Source organism: Ranitomeya variabilis, chromosome 1 (genome assembly GCF_051348905.1).
Source record: "Ranitomeya variabilis isolate aRanVar5 chromosome 1, aRanVar5.hap1, whole genome shotgun sequence".
Lineage (NCBI taxonomy): Eukaryota > Metazoa > Chordata > Amphibia > Anura > Dendrobatidae > Ranitomeya > Ranitomeya variabilis.
In genome coordinates this window covers 872406438-872430469 of record NC_135232.1, presented here as the reverse complement: position 1 = coordinate 872430469, position 24032 = coordinate 872406438, and the positions used below count along the sequence as shown (strand labels likewise).

Genomic DNA, 24032 nt, shown 5'->3' with positions numbered 1-24032 from the left:
GTCTGGTAGCTGTTATTTAGTCTTGATGCAGCTAAGCAGAGTTGTTTAGATGGAGCTCTTCCTTCAAGTCTCATTCCCTCTTCCAATGTGGAGAGGTGGCAGGTAGCACAATGATATTTTCCTCTCAGGATACAAGTGTTTCAGGAAAGCTGCCCTGGATACACAATGTGACTCCTCTTTGGACATGGTCCTGGTGATGAATCCAGTAGGTGACATGCACTATCTTCTACCTTGAAGCCATTAGTTCACTTTTTATCAGTCTGCCACGACAAAAACCTATCCTGTCAGACTTCCTCAGACATGAGCATCTCCTCACTTCTTGTCCAAAACCAACACACAGCCAACTGCAGGGGAGAAAAGACTGGTCAAAGTGCACGCACCTCAGAGGGAAGCATGGTCTATTACAGCCTCAGTTTCATTTAGTACCTAGCAAGGGCTGACCCCCTGCAAAACTCCCCACTTAAAGGTGGCCATCCTCGGCCTTACTGTGTAGTCAAAGAGAAGAGAAAGGCTCTATGTAACTGTTTACACAGTAGTGCACCGTTTCCCACAATACATACAGGTGAACCAAATAAACTGATCAGCATCGTACCTATTTGGTAGAACCCTTGCATTAGGCCTACTGGATCTCTGGAGGTCTTAGCTGTCTTCAATGGGAACAGTAACAGTAGGACTGTCATCTTCAGCTAAAGGATTGGACAAAGCCGGAGGTTTCTCTCCTCTGCCAGTCTTGAAAGAGCAGGAGGAGTAGCTCTCGGAACAAATATGTGATCTTCGGACTGGCTTGGCCATGACATATTTCTGTCTAACGTTATCAAATCAGATTATTAATTTTCAGCTTGTACTTCGCACACCGGACCATTGGGTTACACTCTCTTGATCACTTTGTATGGTTGCACCTCTCAACGTTCACACAGCAAAAGGCTGTTGCCACTTGTGGTATAGAACGGCTCCTCAAACTTCCAACCTAGGTCAGCACTCTCTTCCTTTTTGGGTACTTTCGCTGGGCTCCTCAGCTATTCTCTTGCTGCAAACCTGCATCTCCGTCTTTTACTCGACCCCATTCTTTGTTAGTTCTTCATAGTAACTTGAGTAGAGAGCGGACCTCTCCACTTGATTGTGCCACTACTGCCAGGAGTGTGAATTTGCAGAATTTACTCTTCTTCCAGGTGTTTATCGAGGTCTTTTAAAAAGTTCGCTCATTTCTAGTCATGGGTTTTCAAGCAGGCCAATCACCCCAAACATACTTCAAAAAGCACCCAGAAATGGATGGAAACACAGAGAGTTCTGAAGTGGCCATCAATGTATCTGGATCTGAATCCCAGTGAACACCTATGGGTAGATCTTAAAATTGCTGTTGTGGGAAGACACTCTTCAAATATGAGAGATCTTAAAGCGAATCTGTCAGCAGTTTTGGCCGATATAAGATGCAGCCACTGCCGTTCAGGGCTTATCAACAGCATTCTATAATGCTGTAGATAAGCCCCCGGTCCGACCTAACAGATAAGAAAAATAAGTTTTATTATACTCACCTGGGGTGAGCGGGTCCGGCACCTCCCATCTTCTTGCAATGCCGACCTCCTGTTGCTTCATCGCTCCCCGCATTGCGCTCCTGCGCTGGCGTACTTATCTGCCCTGTTAAGGGCAGACCAAAGTACTGCAGTGCGCAGGCGCTGGGCCTCTCTGACCTTTCTCAGCGCCTGTGCACTGCAGTACTTTGGTCTGCCCGCAACAAGGCAGATAAGTATGGAGCACCCACCAGGGCAGTGGGGTACTCAGTACCGGGTCCGGTTCTTAAAGGGGAAGTGTCACAATGACTGACCCGGTCCGTAGTCCTGGGCATCCAAATTAAAGGGAATGACTTTAAAGGGGTTGTTGAATTAAAGAATAATATTTGTTCGTGACGCCACCTGTGGTATTTGGTCAGGGTTAACCGACGCTGCTTAAAGGGGTCCACTGGGGCAATGTTATGGCAACAGGGATAGTATGACTTCTCACAGGTGAAGCTGGGTCCCCAGGGTTCCCGGTGTAGTAGATAAAGATGGTGTAGTGTCGGAAAAAACTAGAGGACACAGGGTTGCAGTCTGTCTCTTTACCTTTTTACTGGGGCAAGGCAGCCACAGTCCAGTGTACCAGATAACAGGTTCTGGAAGCGATTCTGAGATCCCCCTAGCCAGGTGAGGTTGGAAGCCTTCCTTTCAGCTCTGTGTTGTAGTTCCTTGCTGCCTTAGGTCTCACACAAGGTCCTCACTTTCTCTCTGTCCCCCTTGTTCGTAGGACACTACCCGCATGGCGGGTAACTCAAGCCTTTTTACAGGTGTCTCTCAGGATGACTCCAGGCTCTGTGTTACTGTGCCTTCGGGTGTTAATGGTGAACAGGCGACCGGCAATCTCCTGTCCACCGGTTTCTGCTGTGGGGCATGAAGTTACCCCCACAACCTCGGTCTTCCGGCTACCAGTATTCTGCGCTTCAGCATGGAGGAAGCTCAGTCGCAGCTTCCCTCCAGCTCTTTACTTCGCCTTTGCTCCTTCCACCTTCACACTCTCTACAAACTGTTCTGTTCCTCTCTTTCCTTTCCAGGAGCTGCAGATCTGCTAGTCTGCACGACCCCAGCTCTTTTCCTGAACACTCTCTGTCTGCTTCCTCTCTCTTCACTCTCCTCTCACAGACTACTCTCCTACTCTTCCTCCAGCCAGAATATATATAGGGGAGCCACCCACATACTGGATCAGAGCTCCCCCTTCTGGCCTGTAATCATGTTGCATGTATGTGTTACCTGTTAAAGGGATTTTTTCCTTGCTTCCAAACATAGCATCACCCTCCCCGAGAGGAAAGCAATGCCACTGTAACAACCGGTTACCTGGGGTGTTACAATCACCCCCCCTGTTAAATCCAGTACTCCTGGACTGGGAAAACAAAAACAACAATAACAGGTTAGATACATTGCAAGACATTTTTGTAATGCATACAGCAGGTTAACCAGGTTATGCAAACTTTTTCTTCCCTTTATGGGAGGCAATTTTCTTGAACGTTGCAGGAACATATTTTAAGTGTGCAAAATATTAACTTTACCAAAAATATAGGACTTTCTGTAATACCAAATATTACCTGTGCATATATTAACTATCTGACATATTAACTACTATTCAATTCCCTTACGGGTTAACTTCTCTAGCAATATTAAAGACTAACACTTTTAATGAAGTACAACAAGGTCAACGTTTTCTACCCTGAGGTAGTGCAACATTCAAAAGTGCAAACATTCAAGTACTTCACATTACAACAGTAACAGTAAACTGCGAGAACTCTCTCATCAACAACAGCAATGATGCGGGGGACCCGTTCTAAACCCCAAACGTAGGCTTGGGAGTGCTGCAAGGCTTAAGTGTTCTCCTCTCTGGACTGCTTCTTTGGCTACATCAAACGGTTTTTCTTCTCGGTCCCTTTAAGACAAACAACTTTAGGGCAAACAATAAAAAGTGTCTTAAGCGGTTACTTATAAAACCAGCAGAAAGCACCTTAAGAGGTGCCAACTATTTACAATGGAAAGTTTGTGGACCGTTCACTGTCCATGGCCTCAGTGTCCCTTTAAATGATTTAACTTGTTAAACAGAAACCTTACCAGGTTAAACAAACTTTTTACAGTCATACTTCCATATCTGTACTAATCTTGCTGCTGATTTGCCAGGACTGGCAGTTGTCAGTTTGCATTTTCTAACATTCAGGGCGTACCAGCCTTTTTCACACCAATGATGGGTGTATGTCACACGATCCCCTGGGTGCAGATCTCGGTCAGGGTGTCCCTCCAGGAGGTGCGATTCAACATCACGTAGGGTGACAAAAACGTCTGCCAATAGTCCAGGCTACTTAAGAAAACCCCAACTCTTTTTAAGGTGGAAGGCCACTAACGCCCTGTCTCCATGGGCCCCGGTCTGATCTTTTGGCCTTACGGGCCTGAGCTTTGGCCTTCAGATTGCGCTCCTCTATGGCCTTATGCCGGACATCATGCTGCTCATCTTCCTTTTTCCATTTCAATTCTAAGTGCTGACCATACTCCTCCCAGCTGAGGACTTCTATATGGGACCCCTCTGGTTGGACCTCCCCAGGAAACCCGATCAGGTCTGTCCCCGGATTGTCCCACTGAAATACTACTCCCTCTGAACTCACCTCCAGTGGTGTGCCTGTGGGCTTCAGCGGACCTCTCATGCGTTCCTCTACACCGGATGCCTGATCCCAGGCAACATTGTAATGATCCCAAACAGGCTGGGGGCTGATGGTGCAGGGAGCGGGCCTACTAGTGTCTCTTCGCTCTGCAGAGTGGAGCTGTCAGTGGCCGCGGTATGGTCAGTCTCTTGATCGGGGTCAGTTGCTGGGGCAGGAGCAGTTGCTGGAGTCGGGTTGGTCACCGGGGCAGGATCGATCTCCATACCTGCTTCAGATGTGATCCCTCTGTTGCCGGTCTGTCCCGCTGTTGAGGCTGTGGATGCTGATCACAGGACAGGCCGCAGCTCCCCCAGTGTGGTCTTCCTTCGCAGGGCCACCTTCCATCTCCCCACTGCGGTCAGCTCCATGCTCAGGAGCTGGCGGCTCAGCTCCTCCACTTGCGCTCCCAGGAGCTCCGGATCCACAAGCGTCAGTAGGTCCGGGTCCTCCTCCCATCGTCCGGGACAGTCCTCTGCTGCTTCTCCACCCTCCGGGTGGCCACCGCTCATCATCTTTTGCTCTGGGTCCGCTGCTGCACACATGTATTGCTCCTGCTCTGTTCTTCCAGGGCGGGGCTTCTTCCTCTCTTTGTCCCCACCATAGCAGATCTGGAGGCGGACCTCTCTTGCTGATGTTGCTCCTTCCTCCTTCACACTCTCTACAAACTGTTCTGAATATATATAGGGGAGCCACCCACAAACTGGATCAGAGCTCCCCCTTTTGGTCTGGAGTCAGAACGTGTTGCATGTATGTGTTACCTGTTAAAGGGATCTTTTCCTTGCTTCCAAGCATAGCATCACCCTCCCCGAGAGGAAAGCAATGCCACTGTAACAACCGGTTACCTGGGGTGCACAATGCCAGGGAGCGATGAAGCAACAGAAGGGTGGCATCACAAGAAGATGGGAGGTGCCGGACCCGGACCTGCGACACCCATCGACCGGACCGCCTCCCCGGGTGAATATAATAAAAGTTATTTTTCTGATCTTTTAGGTCGGACTGGGGACTTATCGACAGCATTATAGAATGCTGTAGATAAGCCCTGAAAGGCAGTGGCCGTATCTTATATCGGCCAAAACTGCTGACAGGTTCCCTTTAAGCAGTTTGCAAAAGAAGAATAAAGAAGAGTTGTCTACAATTCCAGCTGAGAGGTGTAAGAAGCTTGTTGATGGTTATAGGAACAGATTGTTTGCAGAAATTTCTTCCAAAGGGTGTAGAGCCAAATATTAAGTTGAGGGTGCCAACAATTTTATCAGGCCCATGTTTGGATTTTGTGTGAAATGATGTCCAATTTGCCTGTTTTTCTTTGTGTATATTGGAACACCACAAAAAAACTAAGTAAATGAAGGAATGTGTATAACAAAACTTGAGTAATTGCTATAATGTTCTGGAAGAAATACTTCATTTTCTGGAGCAATTTCAATGCCAATGTGGCGCCCCTGAGGGTCCAGTTGCCACAGAGGTACTGCACCTCATCCAGAGGTGTGTACTCTGGTAAGGAGGGGACACTATGCAGGACCCACACACTTGCATCCAACATGACATCACTTTAGCCTGGCAAGATAGAAAGACCCTAGAGAAAGGGGCGGGATCTCACTCAGGCATGAAGAGTAGTGACAGTTGGAGGGAAATTGGGAAATCTGTGAGAAGAAGTAGATGGAATGAGACGTGCAGAAAGGAGCTCCCTGAGAGAGGGAGCTAGAGAAAGGAGAAGCTACAGAGAGAAGAGAAAGAAGATGTCCTAGGGGCACAGGTAGTGAGGAATCTACCCATGGGACCCGTATCCATGTTGACCATAGTCGTGTGGAGGGACCAGGTCGCAGTGAGGGAACTGGCCCTCAAAGTAGTGGAGGACTGCAAGACTCAGCTAGCAAGCCAGAGGCTGTGGTATCTGTGTGTGCCACAGCCACATCCACACATATTCACTGAAAAGGCAGCCACATAGCAACAAGGGGACCAGAAAGACATCGCCCGACAAGATCCAGGGCTGGTGGCTTCAGACACTGTGTGTGAAGGCACAGGGCAGGAGAGGTGAGAGCCAGCGCAGCAAGACGGCCAGGAAAGGAACATAGAAAGGGGGTTCTGGAAAAGTGCACCCCAAGTTACCTGAGAGCTGGCTGGACCACAGAACCAGAGGACACAGCACCCCGGCTGGGGAATGCATAAAGAATTGCAAGTAAGGCTGCCGTCACACTAGCAGTATTTGGTCAGTATTTTACATTAGTATTTGTAAGCCAAAACCAGGAGTGGGGGATAAATGCAGAAGTGGTGACATGTTTCTATTATACTTTTCCTCTAATTGTTCCACTCCTGGTTTTGGCTTACAAATACTGATGTAAAATACTGACCAAATACTGCTAGTGTGACGGCAGCCTAAAGCTGTGGAAACTGCATCTTGCTGTGTCCTCAGAATTATTTCTGCATCACCTGCCCTGCACTATAACATCCACCATTTCATTTAACACCATAATTGCTCTGGGACTAAGCTCTCTACCTGTGAAGAGCTGTATCAACTCTGCTGCATTATCATTAGCCCCAGCGGTTCCTTTAAGCAGCATCGGCCATAACTGGCAGAGTACCACAGGTGGCGTCACAAACAATTCCCTTTTTGCATATTTCCCCTTTTCATCATCACTCTTTTATTGGACTCCCAGGGCCACGGACCGAGTCACTGCTGCCGTGACCATCCCTTTAAGAACCGTCGGACCTGGCCCGAGTACCCCACGGCCATGGCAGGCGTTCCACCAACATTTTCAGCCATGACAGTATATATAGCAATGCCAGGTAGGTTAAGATAAATCCTAGCTCTGCAAACTTTGATTAGTACATCTGGTTAGCTCTGTAAATAAACAAGCTAGGTGTTCGTCTAAGGGTACTGTCACACAGTGCAATTTTGATCGCTACGACGGCACGATTCGTGACGTTCTAGCGATATCGTTACGATATCGTTGTGTCTGACACGCTACTGCGATCCGGATCCCCGCTGAGAATCGTACGTCGTAGCAGATCGTTTGAAACTTTCTTTCGTCGTCTAGTGTCCCGCTGTGGCGGCATGATTGCATCGTGTGACACAGGTTGTATACGATGTGCGCACAGTAACCAACGGCTTCTACATCGCAAATACGTCATGAAATTATCGCTCCAGCGCCGTGTATTGCAATGTGTGACCGCAGTATACGACGCTGGAGCGATAATTATACGACGCTGCAACGTCACGAATCGTGCCGTCGTAGCGATCAAAATTGCACTGTGTGACGGTACCCTAAGGGTACTGTCACACTCTGCAACTTTCCAACGATCACGACCAGTGATACGACCTGGCCGTGATCGTTGGAAAGTCGTTGTGTGGTCGCTGGAGAGCTGTCACACAGACCGCTCTCCAGCGACCAACGATGCCGAAGGCCCCGGGTAACCAGGGTAAACATCGGGTTACTAAGCGCAGGGCCGCGCTTAGTAACCCCATGTTTACCCTGGTTACCAGCGTAAAAGTAAAAAAAAAACAAACCGTACATACTCACATTCCGGTGTCCGTCAGGTCCCTTGCCGTCTGCTTCCCGCTCTGACTGAGTGCCGCCGTAAAGTGAAAGCAGATCACAGCGGTGACGTCACCGCTGTGCTCTGTACTGCCTTACGGCCGGGAGTCAGTCAGAGCGGGAAGCACTGTGATGGGCAGTCCGGCTCTTATGGCTCCGCTCACCAAAAAGAGCCGGCTCTTTCGGCTAGTGAACCGGCTCTTTTTGGATCGTATTAGATCCCTATTGAGTACCTGTTCAGGCGTCCGAAACTCCACCCACCTACTGCAGAAACTCCGCCCACTTCTTAGAGAGCCAATTAAATTGAAGAGTGGGCGGGATTTTGCTCAGGTGGGCGGAGTTAATCCTCCCGAAGTCCGGGATTTTACGCCCAGTGAGAGCCATTCAGGAATTTTAGTGGCTCCCATTGTTCACAGCAGGGAGCCGGCTCTTTGTGTCGGCTCGTTCACGAACGACACATCAGAAGCAGACGGCAAGGGACCTGAAGGACACCGGAATGTGAGTATGTACGGTTTGGTTTTTTTTTACTTTTACGCTGGTAGCCAGGGTAAACATCGGGTTACTAAGCGCGGCCCTGAGCTTAGTAACCCGATGTTTACCCTGGTTACAAGCGAACGCATCGCTGGATCGCTGTCACACACAACGATCCAGCGATGACAGCGGGAGATCCAGCGACGAAATAAAGTTCCAAACGATCTGCTACGACGTACGATTCTCAGCAGGGTCCCTGATCGCTGCTGCGTGTCAGACACAGCGATATCGTATGGATATCGCTGGAACGTCACAGATCGTACCATCGTAGCGATCAAAGTGCCACTGTGTGACAGTACCCTAAGTCAATGAAATTGTGTTAAACCGCACCCTCTACCTCTATGCCTTCCATAGGCCAAAGTGCAGCGCACGTCAATGCCAGGGGGTCAACCCAGCTGTATAGTCCAATTCAATTCCAAAGAAAAGACAGCGCCAGCATGTTCAGTGAAGAATGACTTACATCTTTATTCTGCCCTCTGCGGCGACGTTTCGGTTAAAACAACCTTTATCAAGCACAGTCAAGCACATGTCCCAACCACCATTAAATACTATAAGCACCACCCCCCATTACATAGACCACCAATGAGAGAAGGCACCATGATATAAATACATTTAAAAACATCCAAATCTACAAAATACTATACCAAATATAAGAACAACAACTCCTGCCCCCAAGTAAAGGTAGATAGGGTCCGATCGCTAAAACGTTAGGAGATCAACCCTCTAAACTGTAAACAAAGTTCCCCACAGAATCGCATAAACAAACTGTGATCATCCAATTCACATCGCGCATTTTCCGGTAACTAAGAGACGAACACACCCTCCACAAAACGTCACTAGCATCCACAATCCAATGCGAGGTCAGACGAATGCGGAAGTGGAGAGAATCACTGCGCAAGTCCTTTTCCAAAGTCCTTACTGCGCATGTCACAGAGCGTCCAAGCATGTTGCCAAGGTGATTCCCGTCCAGTTAGATCCTCAATTGTTCATCACATGACCGCAGCGATGGATGGATTATTGTGCCAATCTAGTTCCGCATCCACAGAAGTCCATACAGGTAATAATACATGTATTTATCAAGGTCAGCTCTGGGGTAGCCCCTAGCTAGAAATTTGCCACACATCTCCTCCAGTCTCTCATCCACAGAGGTTTCACACGAAACAATCCTCCTCACCCTCAATAGCTGGCTCCAGGGCAACGATTCAACCATCCTACGTGGATGCTCGCTAGAGAAATCAAGAAGATTGTTTCTGTCTGTTTCCTTAACATACAGATCCGTATGTAGGCACTGATGGGGATCCTGTGTGGTTATTTCACCTCTTTATTATGTATGGTATTTTTAGGACATGTACAACAATATATTTCTATTTTCTAATTTCCTTATGAGTTCTAGTCTTTTGATAGATTTATATGCAAGAGTTCCATAAGGTTTGGAGGGAGGATATTGGATCCGTATTTGATGGCGCTTGAAAAGCTTTATGTGATATTAATATTGATGTCCGGATAAAGCCAATGAACATATCTGCTGGAATCGCATGTATTATTACCTGTATGGACTTCTGTGGATGCGGAACTAGATTGGCACAATAATCCATCCATCGCTGCGGTCATGTGATGAACAATTGAGGATCTAACTGGACGGGAATCACCTTGGCAACATGCTTGGACGCTCTGTGACATGCGCAGTAAGGACTTTGGAAAAGGACTTGCGCAGTGATTCTCTCCACTTCCGCATTCGTCTGACCTCGCATTGGATTGTGGGTGCTAGTGACGTTTTGTGGAGGGTGTGTTCGTCTCTTAGTTACCGGAAAATGCGCGATGTGAATTGGATGATCACAGTTTGTTTATGCGATTCTGTGGGGAACTTTGTTTACAGTTTAGAGGGTTGATCTCCTAACGTTTTAGCGATCGGACCCTATCTACCTTTACTTGGGGGCAGGAGTTGTTGTTCTTATATTTGGTATAGTATTTTGTAGATTTGGATGTTTTTAAATGTATTTATATCATGGTGCCTTCTCTCATTGGTGGTCTATGTAATGGGGGGTGGTGCTTATAGTATTTAATGGTGGTTGGGACATGTGCTTGACTGTGCTTGATAAAGGTTGTTTTAACCGAAACGTCGCCGCAGAGGGCAGAATAAAGATGTAAGTCATTCTTCACTGAACATGCTGGCGCTGTCTTTTCTTTGGAATTGAATAGTACCCTAAGTCAGTCTGCTGGGCAGGCTGAGCAGAATGAATTTGTCTTGAAGTTGAAGAGAGAAACAAGCCAGAACCTCTTTAAGAAGAGTCTGCACAGTTTGGATGCAACAAACTGGAAGTATCATTGGTTGCTATGGATGATAGCAGTTTTGTTTGACCGAAATGGAGCTAGCTCAGTGGTGTCTGAGTAGTCAAGGTCCATAATGTTTAGTTAGTGCCTGGACAAGGCTAGGGATTTAGGTTTATGATTTTGTTGTTTGGAAGCTGTGCAACCTGTGGAAAGCAATAAAAACTGCACGTGTTTGGACCAAAGCTTAATTGTCTGTATGAATGTTACCCAATGCCTAATGCCTAATACCTAACTGAGAGCGTGAATGCCAACAATAAGTGGATAATGCGGGCATGAAATCCCAGAGAGCACATGCGATTGCTGTTTAAACACTGACTGTCCTGGGTAAAGTCAGCTACAGCATTGCAACACAGTCTCAATGCATGGAGAAGCGTGTTAAGCAAAAAGTCTAGGTGCAGCACCAGCAGCAGCAGCAAACTCAACAGGAATCAATCAAACTCCCAGTGGCATATCCAGAGGGGGGGGGCAGCCGGGGCATGTGACCCGGGTGCAGCCGACAGGGGAGCGCCAGCGGGCCGCCTTATGCGGCGGTCCAAGGAGGAGGTTCCTCGTCAGCGGAATTCTGCCACCCCCACACTGAGATTCTTACGCTCTCTGAAATTGACAGCCAGCTTGGAGAAAGTGCTGCGCGTCGGTTCCGAAGGATGTACTAGCGTCTTCAGACGCTAGTACCCTAGATCTATGCCCTGACCGCCGCCGGCACTTCTGCATCAGTAAAGCACCAGCAGCATGATCAGGTCACATGATCACACTGCTGACGTCACTCGCCGGCTCTTCACAGGCAGCCTTGCGGTTTGTGGTAAGTGCTCCAGCTCCAGACGGCTGGGTAATGGAGGCTGGAGCTGAAGACACTGAACTGCCAAAAGGATAGATGCGGGTGGTGCTGTATACTACTGTGTGGGCGGTGCTGTATACTACTATACGGGCTGTGCTATATACTACTATGTGGGCTGTGCTATATACTACTATGTGGGCTGTGCTATATACTACTGTGTGGGCGGTGCTGTATACTACTATGCGGGTTGTACTATATACTACTATGTGGGCTGTGCTATATACTACTGTGTGGGCTGTGCTGTATACTACTATGTGGGCAGTGCTATATACTACTATGTGGGCAGTGCTGTATACTATTGTGTGGGCAGTGCTGTATACTACTATGCAAGCTGTGCTATATACTACTATGTGGGCTGTGCTGTATACTACTGTGTGGCCTGTGCTGTATACTACTATGTGGACAGTGCTGCATACTGCTATGTGGGCTGTGCTGTATACTACTGTGTGGGCGGTGCTGTATACTACTATGCGGGCTGTGCTATATACTACTAAGTGGCCTGTGCTGTATATTACTATGTGTGCAGTGCTGTATACTACTGTGTTCCTCAGATTTATCCACCACATGCAACTGCACCCGGGAAGGGAGGGGATGGGGGCAGAAATCAGGACATTATGTGGGCAGAAATCTGAGGACATTATGGGGCAGAAATCTGAGGGGGGGCGCCAAACTGATCCTTTTCCCTGGGTGCAGGAAGAGCTAGATACACCTCTGCAAACTCCTGATCCAAAAGTATCAGCAGCAGCAGGTGTTGTGGCAGCAGTTACGACAGCAGCAGCAGCAGCAGAAGATGGCTCTCCTGGCAGAAACTGTCTGAGCCAGGGAAATAGCCTCACCACCAAGTCAAGGTGAAAGTACCTTGTTGAGGCAAACAGTATGGGAAGCCTTACAGAACATAGCTCTGGAAGACAACATCACGCGTTTCCTGACTGTATTTGAGAGGGTCACAGATAGAGCAAAACTTCCCCCAGAGCAATGCGCACAGGTCATAGCTCCATACCTTATGGGGGAACAGCAGAAAGCATACTAAGACCTTGCCCTGCAGGATGCCAAGGAGTACGACAAGCTGGAGGCGGGGATTATGGCACATTTGGGCATCACCCTGGAAGTATGAGCACAACAAGTGCACCTTTAGCACTATCAAAAGGAGAAACCTCCCCAGTCCCAGATGTTAGACCTGGTGCAAAAATGCCTTCAGCCTGAGGCCTGCTCTCAGCATAGATGGTGTAAAGAGTGGTAGTGGACCAATTTATTTATTCACTACTGAAATCCACGCAAAGTTGTTTTGCCCAAGGAGATACCCAGAATGCAGATGACCTAGTAAGCCTGGTGGAAACATACCTGGCCATGGAGAACTCCCTGAGCAATCAAGGGACCTAAGGTCACCTTTCTGGGAGACCAAATGAAAGGGCCTAAGGCCATATCTTAGTGGCGCACAAGGACCCAGGAGTAGTCATATCCGGGTTCAAAAGTTACATCTTGTACCATTAGCTGCTGGAGGTGTCAGGTCCAGGGTCATATATCAGCCATTTGTCCCTTGACTTCAGAGCAGATGAACTGCAATGTAGGCTGGTGCTACTCCTACTTTGCCTACCCTGCCTGCAGCGCGGTTCCTCATCCTGGTGACAGGCCCCAGGAATGCCAGCTGTCAACGGTGTACAAGTGATGGGACTTCTGGAGTTAGGGAGTTTGGTGAGCTAGGCAAGGGCTACACTTCCACATATGCTAGTCCCTGGGAAGGAGGTGTGGGTAAGTTGTATCCATGGAGACACCAAGAATGAACCCATATCCCAGGTCGACATACGCACAGATGAGCACCACAGTCCTCTATACAATATTATGGGCACCACATAGTCCTCCATACAGTATTATGAGCACTACATAGTCCTCCATACAGTAATATGGGCCCCACATAGCTTGCCAAACAGTATTATGAGCACCACATAGCCCTCCACACAGTATTATGGTCCCTACATAGTCCTTCATACAGTATTGTGGGCACCAAATAGTCCTCCATACAGTATTGTCAGCACAACATAATCCTCCATACAGTATTATTGGTATCACATAGTCCTCATACAGTATTATGGGCCCTACATAGCCCTCCTTACAGTATTATGTGCATCACTTAGCCCTCCATATAGTATTATGGGCATCACAAAGCCCCCCATACAGCATTTTTGACACTACATAGTCCTCCATACAGCATTTTTGACACTACATAGTCCTCCATACAGTATTATGGGCCCCACATAGTCCTCCATACAGTATAATGTACCCCATTGGGTGCTCCATACAGTATTATGGGCACCACATAGCCCTCCATACAGTATAATGGGCCTGTATAGTCCTCCTTACAGTATTATGGGCCCAATTTAATCCTCCACACAATATTATGGGCCCCATATAGTCTGTCATGCAGTATGATTAACCCCATGTATTGCTCCATTCAGTATTTTGAGCCCCATATAATCCCCCATACAGTATTATGGGCACCACATATCCCTCCTTGCAGTATTATGGGCCCCATATAATGCTCCATACAGTATTATGGGACCTATATAGTCCTCCATACAGTATTATGAGCCCCATATAGTCCTCCATACATAAAAAGTAAAAAAAAAATACTTCTCCCCATTCCCCGCTGCTCCAGTCTCTGCAGCATGTCTTCTGACCCTCTGTGTAGGGATATCATCGCACCCTCTGCACTGAGACATCAGTGCTCAGAAGCAGAGGGGGAATGATGGGAGAGAGAGCATCAGTTGGCGGCTCCCTCTCCCATGAATGTTTTAAACTGTATTGGTATCCAGTACCAGGATGCTGATACAGATGAAAGTACGATGCAGGGTGGGGGAAGCAGTGCTGGCGCTTGCACCGGACCCCCAACTCCCAGACACAATAGCTGCTGCGTGGTCCACCATTGGCGGTACTCCACTGAGTGACATCTAAATAGTTAAAATCAATGAACAGAACTTAGCTCTGGCTGATGCTATTAGAAATAGATGCCAGCTGTGTAACACAGCTGGTATCTATAAATTGTTGAGGGAGGGTGGCCCAGTGTTGGGTTAATTGCAAGTGTCGCCTCAAAGACTTTGAGATATTTTCAAGTTAAATGAAGTCTGTTAATTCAACTTCAAGGTTAAAATAGGAAAACAAGATGCTATAAGATTCACATCAGAGATGTATTTGATTTCTCATAGTTTAATCACAAACTGATATAGTGGCCCTATATTTCCAAAGTCTCTCCAGCAAGTGATCAAAGTTGTGTGGAGCTTCTTAGAAAAACAAGTACCAGTACAAAATGATGCTTTGACCCATTTCTGAATGGCAGATAGACACCAAGAGGCTTTTGCATGACACTAATAAGGCATATTTCAATTCTATAAATAAAAATTGCTTCTGTTGTGTAGTCATTTTTTGTTTAGGTTCATTTTGGGGTAAACGGTTCCTCATAACCTATTAAAGTCTTATGTATGCCTGGGACACATGTTACAGTATATGTTTGTTCATTTTAACTTAAAAAGAGGATTCACCACTCTAGAATGCAGTGGTATAACTTGAAGTTCATGGTTCCCAATACAAAATCTCCAACAGGTTCCCCAACTATCACTTATTTGTAGTAGTATTGGTCTTCTCATATAGGCTAAAGGGATCTCCTCTTGGCTTTAGGGCCCGGGTGCAACGACAACTTGTGCACCTACTATAGTTACGCCGATGATAGAAAGCTTGCCTTCCTCCTATGTAGGAGAATACACTATGGCTGAGGTCAGGGAAGTTGTTTTTAAGGATGGTATAAGAGTATTAAAAAAAAAAAAAAATACTTTAAAAGGGATATATTTCAAATACTAAATTTTTATGACTAAGGAACTTCAACTCCATCCAACTTGCCTAAATTTGTGTGTAGTCATGATCATATAAAGAGAAAAAGGAAGGAATAGATGGCACCATGCTTAGGTGATCTAGGCTGCCCTTTAATGGGAAAATCCTTTATGTAGATCTCTTAGTTCGCATGTAATCTATATTATATTAAATATTTTAATCTCTTGCCCCTATGTTCATTATTCTCCATAAAAGGAATCTGTCAGCAGGAGTTTACACTCCAAACTATATATTCATGTACTGTAGCTCTTCTAAAGCAGCACAACAGCGTTTTTCTTATTGCACCACTGGAGTGGTTCCTCTAATCTAAGGTCCCTAACTCTAGTCTTATACTTACCTGTCGCCGTCTTCACATTCTATCTCCGCCGCTCCAGTTGGTCTCTAGTTTTTGATCTGCTGTGTTTCATGGAGTGCGTCGGAGGTCACAGCCCTACACAAGTCTATGGGAGCCTCATTCTGGCTCTCTTAAACTCATAAACTTGCATTGAGAGCTTATGACGTAGCTTCTGCCTTCCGAACAAAATGGTGGGCTGGACCGGCACTGATAAAAGCTGAAGATTGTGGCAGGTGAGTATAAGAGTAGGGGTAAGGACCTTATATTAGAAGCACCATTCCAAAAAAAAAGCTGGAGTGGTGCTTTAAAGACAAGTCCTGCAATACCTTTAAATGGCCAGTCTGTTCCTCCATTACTGAGAAATCGGAATTTTAATGTATATGCAAATTAGGCTGAAAAACTATTTGTAGATCTGAAGCGTCTGTCGCTCAAGTTCTATTCCCTGACCAGTGCCGCCTCCTCCCTCTTGATTGATGGTTCCTTTGTCTGAAGCCACACAACATAAAGGTTCCCAGTCAAGCAGGAAGAGGTTGTGCTGGGCAGGAAATAAAGAAGGGGTGACAGAGGCTTCAGATCTATCATAGTTCTTCAGATTCATTTGTATATGCAGAGATTTTGAAGACCTAGGCCAGAAAGTGAAGCGACTGAGAGCGCAGGTCATCTTCTCATCCATCCTCCCAGTGAATGGACATGGAACAAAGAGACTGAACAGGATTCTAAAGGTCAACAACTGGCTACGTCGATGGTGCTGTGAGCAACGTTTTGGGTTTCTTGTCCATGGAGTGAATTACCTGTATGATGGACTTCTTGCTAGAGATGGGTTGCATCTTCCGAAAACAGGAAAGCACATATTTGGTAGACCCCTTGCTACACTCATCAGGAGAGCTTTAAACTAGAGCAATATGGGATGGGAAATATATGGCCAGGAAGAAATATGCAGCTAATGAAGCCTGCTATTAGAAGTGAAAATAAAGAACAAAAACAACAAACTCTGAATGAAAATAGAGGAGCAAGAGAAGCCGACTACAAACTAAAATGTGTCTATACAAATGCACAGCAAACAAATAAAGTAGCACTCTGTAGCACTATAGCATGCAAACATGACATATATGAAATTTGAATTGCTTTACTGCACTAGAAAGTATGAACAATTGAGAATACTTAGCTCATAAATTGGCCAATTCATTTGTACCCGGCAGCCACTATAAGGGGATTCTCATTGCTGGGACCTGCCTAATGTGAATCCTCTCTTAGACTGAAATCTACATTTATATAGGAAGTTAGGATCCTGCTGCAATTAAAATTTACATTACCTTCCCATATAAATGTAGACTTCAGTCTAAGAGAGGATTCACATTAGGCAGGTCCCAGCAACGAGAATCCCCTTATCGTGGCTGCCGGGTACAAATGAATTGGCCAAGTTATGAGCTAAGTATTCTAAATTTTTCATATTTTCTAGTGCAGTAAAGCAATTAAAATGTCATATATGTCATGTTTGCATGCTATAGCGCTGCAGAGTAATCCTTTATTTGTTTGTTATATATGGAGATGGCTACTCTTAGTAAGCACCTGCTCACACCTGATTTCTGTTTGGAAGTCACAGTCAGTCTTTTAATATTAGTATGCAAATACAAACAAAAAAACTTGGACTTTTATGACCATAACCGAAGAAGAGATCCAGGGAATAATTATAAAATCCCTTTTTATTACACATAATACTAAAATCATACATGGAAAAACAATATAAAAGACAGGGGTTAGACAGGACTGCCTGGCACAAAACAATCTTCTCGAGCAATGATAATCTCCTGCTAATAAAACACTGATTTGTATTGAGACTACAGAAGCTGCTGAGCCAGTGACACATCCCTAGAATCAGGCTCTTTGCACCTATATTATGCTTCTTTCAGATTAAATAGGAAAACCCTGCTGATATAGATTGTCTTTAATGACCAAAGCAAATTTAGCTATGCCTTTATTACTTTGTAGAAATTGCATATATTCCATTGAATTTGATATTGTTTTTTTTTTTTTTTTCATATAAAAACATACCTTTCTTATGGTGGTTTACAAACTAGTTATATGTTCTCGGTTTTACTATTTTATATACCTGAAATAATATAATGACTTCTCGTTCTGCAGGATCCAAGTTTTGATCAGTGGAGAGAATTCTGTAGTTTACTGGAATAAAATAAAAGTAAAAAAAAGTATAAGCTAGTGTCGTGTCTAAAAAAGATGACTTCCACTGATGAACAGGAAGCTTGTTATAAATGTGTGATCACCCGTCACTGAGACCCCCATGATTGCGAGGCTCCATCCATGAGTGTTGCTCTCTATTCTATCAGGGTACGCTCAATTTATCATATATGGTGCAAATTGTTTAGCCAGCTGTACTATTTTTTTTTTTGTTAAACAAAACTAGAATCTCAATAAAACTTGGCAAACATCATCTAAAAGGGGTTGCCCATCTTTTTTTCCTTAAATGCATGTAATTGGGGCAAAAATATATATATTTGCAATTTGGTTTCATTAAAAATGTTGCCTCTTACACGCTTTTTGTTTCCCTGTTTATGACCATAAATCTACTAAGAGGAGCTTAGAAAAACCAAGATAAAAGACAAAGTCTTCCAGTCTTCCATCATCGTAGTGAGCTCATTGACAGGTTCTCAGTCAACTCCTTCTGCAGGAAGCAATAGACAGTACAAGGCAGAGGTTATAGAAGGTAAATGGTAAATTTTTCACAAAACCCAATTGCAATAATTGATTTCTTAGCCCCAAGTACATACATTTAAGTTAAAAAAAAAATTACCCCCAAAGGTGAATGACCCCTTTAAGTGAATAGAATTAGTCAGACTTGTTAGGGTTTGATCTATTAAAGCTGGTACAACAAGCTTTGTCATGTGAACCCTTGTGTTATACAAGACAATACATAAAGTACAATATATACTTTTAGCATTCAGAATTTTGAATAATACGTCAGTGACTCCAAAATGGTCATAAATTATTACATTACCATTTTGATTTGGCGTATAGATGGTTTTGTCTGTTTGGATGAATAAATACCCCGTGTGGGGGGAAATGAGGATGACTTTTTCTATTTCGAAGAGTTGTGGTGAACTGGCACGAACAATGACATATTGTTTTTCATTGATGTCAGAAGAAAGGTAATTGTACGGAATCTGAAAAATAAATTAAATAAAAAATAAAAAGCAAACGCTCACCACAGCACATTATAATGGGTATCACTGTTTACAATATATAAGATTATTGTGAAATGCAGAGACTGAATGAAAGTTGTACTTTAATAGAAATGCACTCTACCAAATGACCATCTTCCATTACCTTATGATGTCAACACTAAGTTAACGGTAAGATCCCTGAAAGCAGCCCCCATAGAAGGGAGGATGAGGTATGTGTTTCTGAGGGAGTGCAGGGCGCAGGCGCGGGATTTCGGGGCCGTAACTGACGTACATGGGAGGGGGTAGTATTACAATGAAGACAGGAGGCAGGCATTTGTTTCAGGCACTGTACGCCCTGGAGCCTGGAAGAAATCATTAACATAAAGAAAGAATAACATTTCTCAGCAACAAGACCATTAATATGAGGCAGACAGGTAGGACTAGTGTAACATTTCTATCACCTGTATGCCCATATTAATAGGTCATATACGTCCCAGGGGGGGGCAGATTCCCTTTAAAAGATCCAGAAAAAAATGTTTTTGCGTTATCCTGGGTTATGCTGCAAGGGCAGCACATGAAGGCCATTCTCTTTGAATTCTTTTGTCGGGGCTTCATTTATGGCCAAGCAGACAAGGTAGCCATCCATGCATGCATCTCTATCTATTGTAGTTCATCAAACTTGTGAAATAAATGCTTTGTTATTTCCCTAGCTCCCATAAACTACACTGTAGACAGACATGCACTAAATGCCAAGCAGAGACCACTCACTGTGCCAGTAGGCGGGAGTTTCTGACTGAATCTCTATTCAGAAAACATCTAGGCCTCAGTCCATCAAGGAGCTGGACAGAATTTTGGAGAAAACTTCTTTCAGGCTGTGTGCACACGTTGCGTTTTTTTTCTCATTTTTTCGCTATAAAAACGCATAAAAATCGCATACATATGCATCCTATCATTTAGAATGCATTCTGCAATTTTTGTGCACATGATGCGCTTTTTTCCGCGAAAAAAATGGATCGCGGTAAAAAAACGCAGCATATTCATTAATTTTGCGTTTTTTTCGCATTTTTCCCGCTATATAATGCATTGGGAAAGCTCCGGAAAAAAACGCGGTAAAAACACGAAAAAAAAACGCATGTGGATTTCTTGCAGAAAATGTCCAGTTTTCTTCAGGAAATTTCTGCAAGAAATCCTGATGTGTGCATATACCCTAACTGTTCCAAAACAATTTCTACCACTCAATATAGTGCAAATATTTTGCGCCTTCTGACATAATTACTCAGGAATGGAATAAATGAACGAAAAAACAAAGATCCAGAACTAATCAGCATTACAACAACCTAACACAGATTAAATCACATGGGGGTATTAAAACTTGCTGATAGGTCCCCTTTAACCCCTTAACGACCGCCGATACGCCTTTTAACGGCGGCCGCTAAGGGTACTTAAACCACGTACTTAATTAACGGCGCTGTGGAAAAAGTGAATAGCGCCCCCCAGAGTCGGATTTTCTCTGGGGTCTCGGTTGCCAAGGGTAGCCGAGACCCCAGAGAACATGATTCGGGGGTTTTTTACCGACCCCCGAGTTGCGATCGCCGGTAATTAACCGTTTACAGGCGGTCGCAACAACAACAAAAAAACGCGATTTGCCATTTAATTTCTCTGTCCTCCGATGTGATCGCACATCGGAGGACAGAGAAATGTGGTCCCCGATAGCCCCCCAATACTCACCTACCTCCCCCGGTGCTCCTCGTGGCTCCCGATGGGCGCCGCCATCTTTTTCCGGGGAAATAATGGCGGGCGCATGCGCAGTGCGCCCGCCGCCCAGCACCCGGATGTTCTTTGGGGTCTCGGCTGCCGGGTAAATTAACTGTTTACCGGCGACCGCAAAAAAAAAAAAAAAAAAAAAGCGATGTCATTCTCTGTCCTCTGATGTGATCGCACATCAGAGGACAGAGAAATAGGGGGATTCGGGGACCCTGTTATACTTACCGGTGTCCCTGGGTCCTCCTGCTTCTTCTGCTGGCCGCCGGCTTCTTGCTCCGGTAAGAAAATGGCGGGCGCATGCGCAGTGCGCCCGCCATGATCTGCCGGCCGGCAGAAGAAAATTCTTCCTCTTTTTTTATTTTGGTCACTGTGAGATCCTATCACAGTGATCAAAATAAAAAAATAGTAAATAACCCCCCCTTTATCACCCCCTTAGTAAGAAAAAAATAATAAAATTAAAAAAATGTATGAATTTCTATTTTCCAAATAGGGTTAGGGTTAGGGTTAGGGTTAGGGTTAGGGGTAGGGTTAGGGGTAGGGTTAGGGGTAGGGTTAGGGTTAGGGTTAGGGGTAGGGTTAGGGGTAGGGTTAGGGGTAGGGTTAGGATATGTGCACACATAGAATGGCTCTCTGTGGATTTTTCCGCAGCGGATTTGATAAATCTGCAGGACCAAAACGCTGCGTTTTTCCTGCGGATTTATCGCGGATGTACCGCGGTTTTTGTGCGGATTCCACTGCGGTTTTCTATTATGGAGCAGGTGTAAAACCGCTGCGGAATCAGCAGAAAGAATTGACATGCTGCGGAATGTAAACCGCTGCGTTTCCGTGTGTTTTTTTCCGCAGCATGGGCACAGCGTTTTATGTTTCCCATAGGTTTACATTGTACTGTAAACTCATGGGAAACTGCTGCGGACCCACAGCTGCGGAAACGCTGCGGATCCGCAGCAAAATCCGCAACATAATCCGCAACATGTGCACATAGCCTTAGGGTTAGGGTTAGGGCTTGGGTTAGGGTTAGAGCTAGGATTAGGGTTAGGGTTAGGGCTAGGGTTGGGGCTAAAGTTAGGGTTAGGGTTGGGGCTAGGTTTAGGGCTAAACTTAGGGTTTGGGCTAAAGTTAGGGTTAGGGCTAGGGTTGGGGCTAAAGTTAGGGTTAGAGTTGGGATTAGGATTTGGATTAGGGTTGGCATTAGGGTTACATTTGGGATTAGGGTTAGGTTTGGGATTAGGGTTAAGGCTAGGGTTGGGATTAAGGATAGGGGTGTATTGGGATTAGGGTTAGGTTTTGAGGTTAGGGTTGAGATTAGGATTAGGGGGGTGTTGGGTTTAGGGTTTTGATTAGGGTTATGGTTAGCTTTGGGATTAGGGTTAGGGGTGTTTTGGGGGTTAGGGTTGTGATGAGGATTATGGATCGGGTTGGGATTAGGGTTAGGGGTGTGTTGGGGTTAGGGTTGGAGTTAGAATTGGGGGGTTTCCACTGTTTAGGTACATCAGGGGGTCTCTAAACGCCACAGCCAATTTTGTGCTCAAAAAGTAAAATGGTGCTCCCTACCTTCTGAGCTCTGCCGTGCGCCCAAACAGTGGTTTACCCCCACATATGGGGCATCAGCGTACTCGGGATAAATTTGACAACAACTTTTGGGGTCCAATTTCTCCTGATACCCTTGTGAAAATAAAAACTTGGGGGCTAAAAAATCTTTTTTTGTGGAAAAAAAAAATATTTTTTATTTTCACGACTCTGCATTATAAACTTCTGTGAAGCACTTGGGCATTCAAAGTTCTCACAACACATCTAGATAAGTTCCTTGGGGGGTCTAGTTTCCAAAATGAGGTCACTCGTGGGGGGTTTCTACTGTTTAGGTACATCGGGGGCTCTGCAAACGCAACATAATGCCTGCAGACCATTCTATCAAAGTCTGCATTCCAAAACGGCGCTCCTTCCCTTCCAAGCTCTGCCATGCGCCCAAACAGTGGTTTATCCCCCACATATGGGGTATCAGCCTACTCAGCATAAATTGCACAATAAATTTTGGGGTCCAATTTCTCCTGTTACCCTTGTGAAAGTAAAAATTTGGGGGTGAAAAGATCATTTTTGTGGAAAAAATATGATTTTTTTTATTTTCATGGCTCTACATTATAAACTTCTGGGAAGCAGTTGGGGGTTCCTAGTGCTCACCACACATCTAGATAAGCTCTTTGGGGGGTCTAGTTTCCAAAATGGAGTCACTTGTGGGGGGTTTCTACTGTTTAGGTACATCAGGATCTCTGCAAATGCAACATGACACCTGCAGACCATCCCATCAAAGTCTGCATTCCAAGCGGCGCTCCTTCCCTTCCGAGCCCTGATGGGTGCCCAAACAGTGCCCTCCCCCCACATATGGGGTATCAGCGTACTCAGGACAAACTGGTCAACAGATTTTGTGGTCCAATGTCTCCTGTTACCCTTGATAAAATAAAAAATTGCAGGCTAAAAAATCATTTTTGAGTGAAAAAAAAGGATTTTTTATTTTCACGGCTCTACGTTATAAACTTCCGTGAAGCACCTGGGGGTTTAAAGTGCTCACCACACATCTAGATAAGTTCCTTAAGGGGTCTAGTTTCCAAAATGGTGTCATTTGTGGGAGGTTTCCACTGTTTAGGCACATCAGGGGCTCTCCAAACGCGACATGGCATCCGATCTCAATTCCAGCCAATTCTACATTGAAAAAGTAAAACGGCACTCCTTCTCTTCCAAGCTCTGCAGTGCGCCCAAACAGTGGTTTACCCCCACATATGGGGTATCGACGTACTCAGGAGAGGTTGCACAACAACATTTGTTGTCTAATTTCTCCTGTTACCCTTGTGAAAATAAAAATTGGGGGGCAAAAAGATCATTTTTGTAGAAAAAATGCGACTTTTTTATTTTCACGGCTCTACGTTATAAACTTCCGGGAAGCACCTGGGGGTTTAAAGTGCTCACCACACATCTAGATAAGTTCCTTAAGGGGTCTAGTTTCCAAAATGGTGTCATTTCTGGGGGGTTTAAACTGTTTAGGCACATCAGTGGCTCTCCAAACGCGACATGGCATCCGATCTGAATTCCAGCTAATTCTACATTGAAAAAGTAAAACGGCGCTCCTTCTCTTCCAAGTTCTGCAGTGCGCCCAAACAGTGGTTTACCCCCACATATGGGGTATCAACGTACTCAGGAGAAATTGCACAACAACTTTTGTCATCTAATTTCTCCTGTTACCCTTGGGAAAATAAAAATTTTGGGGCAAAAAGATCATTTTTGTAGAAAAAATGTGATTTTTTATTTTCACGGCTCTACGTTATAAACTTCCGTGAAGCACCTGGGGGATCAAAGTGCTCACCACACATCTAGTTAAGTTCCTTATGGGGTCTAGTTTCCAAAATGGTGTCATTTGTGGGGGGTTTCCACTGTTTAGGCACATCAGGGGCTCTCC

General features: G+C 45.3%; 1 protein-coding gene across 2 annotated transcripts in view; it reads right to left on the bottom strand.

Moving 5' to 3' along the window:
• Positions 1 to 24032, bottom strand: part of LOC143788104 (venom factor-like) — a 381787-nt gene that overhangs the window by 322080 nt on the left and 35675 nt on the right. For both annotated transcript variants that reach the window (XM_077277495.1, XM_077277503.1), the window contains exons 3-4: positions 18658 to 18823; positions 17755 to 17825 (exon numbers count right to left, since the gene is read on the bottom strand). In XM_077277495.1, coding sequence (XP_077133610.1) covers positions 17755 to 17825; positions 18658 to 18823 — 237 coding nt within the window. The remainder of the gene's footprint in view (positions 1 to 17754; positions 17826 to 18657; positions 18824 to 24032) is intronic.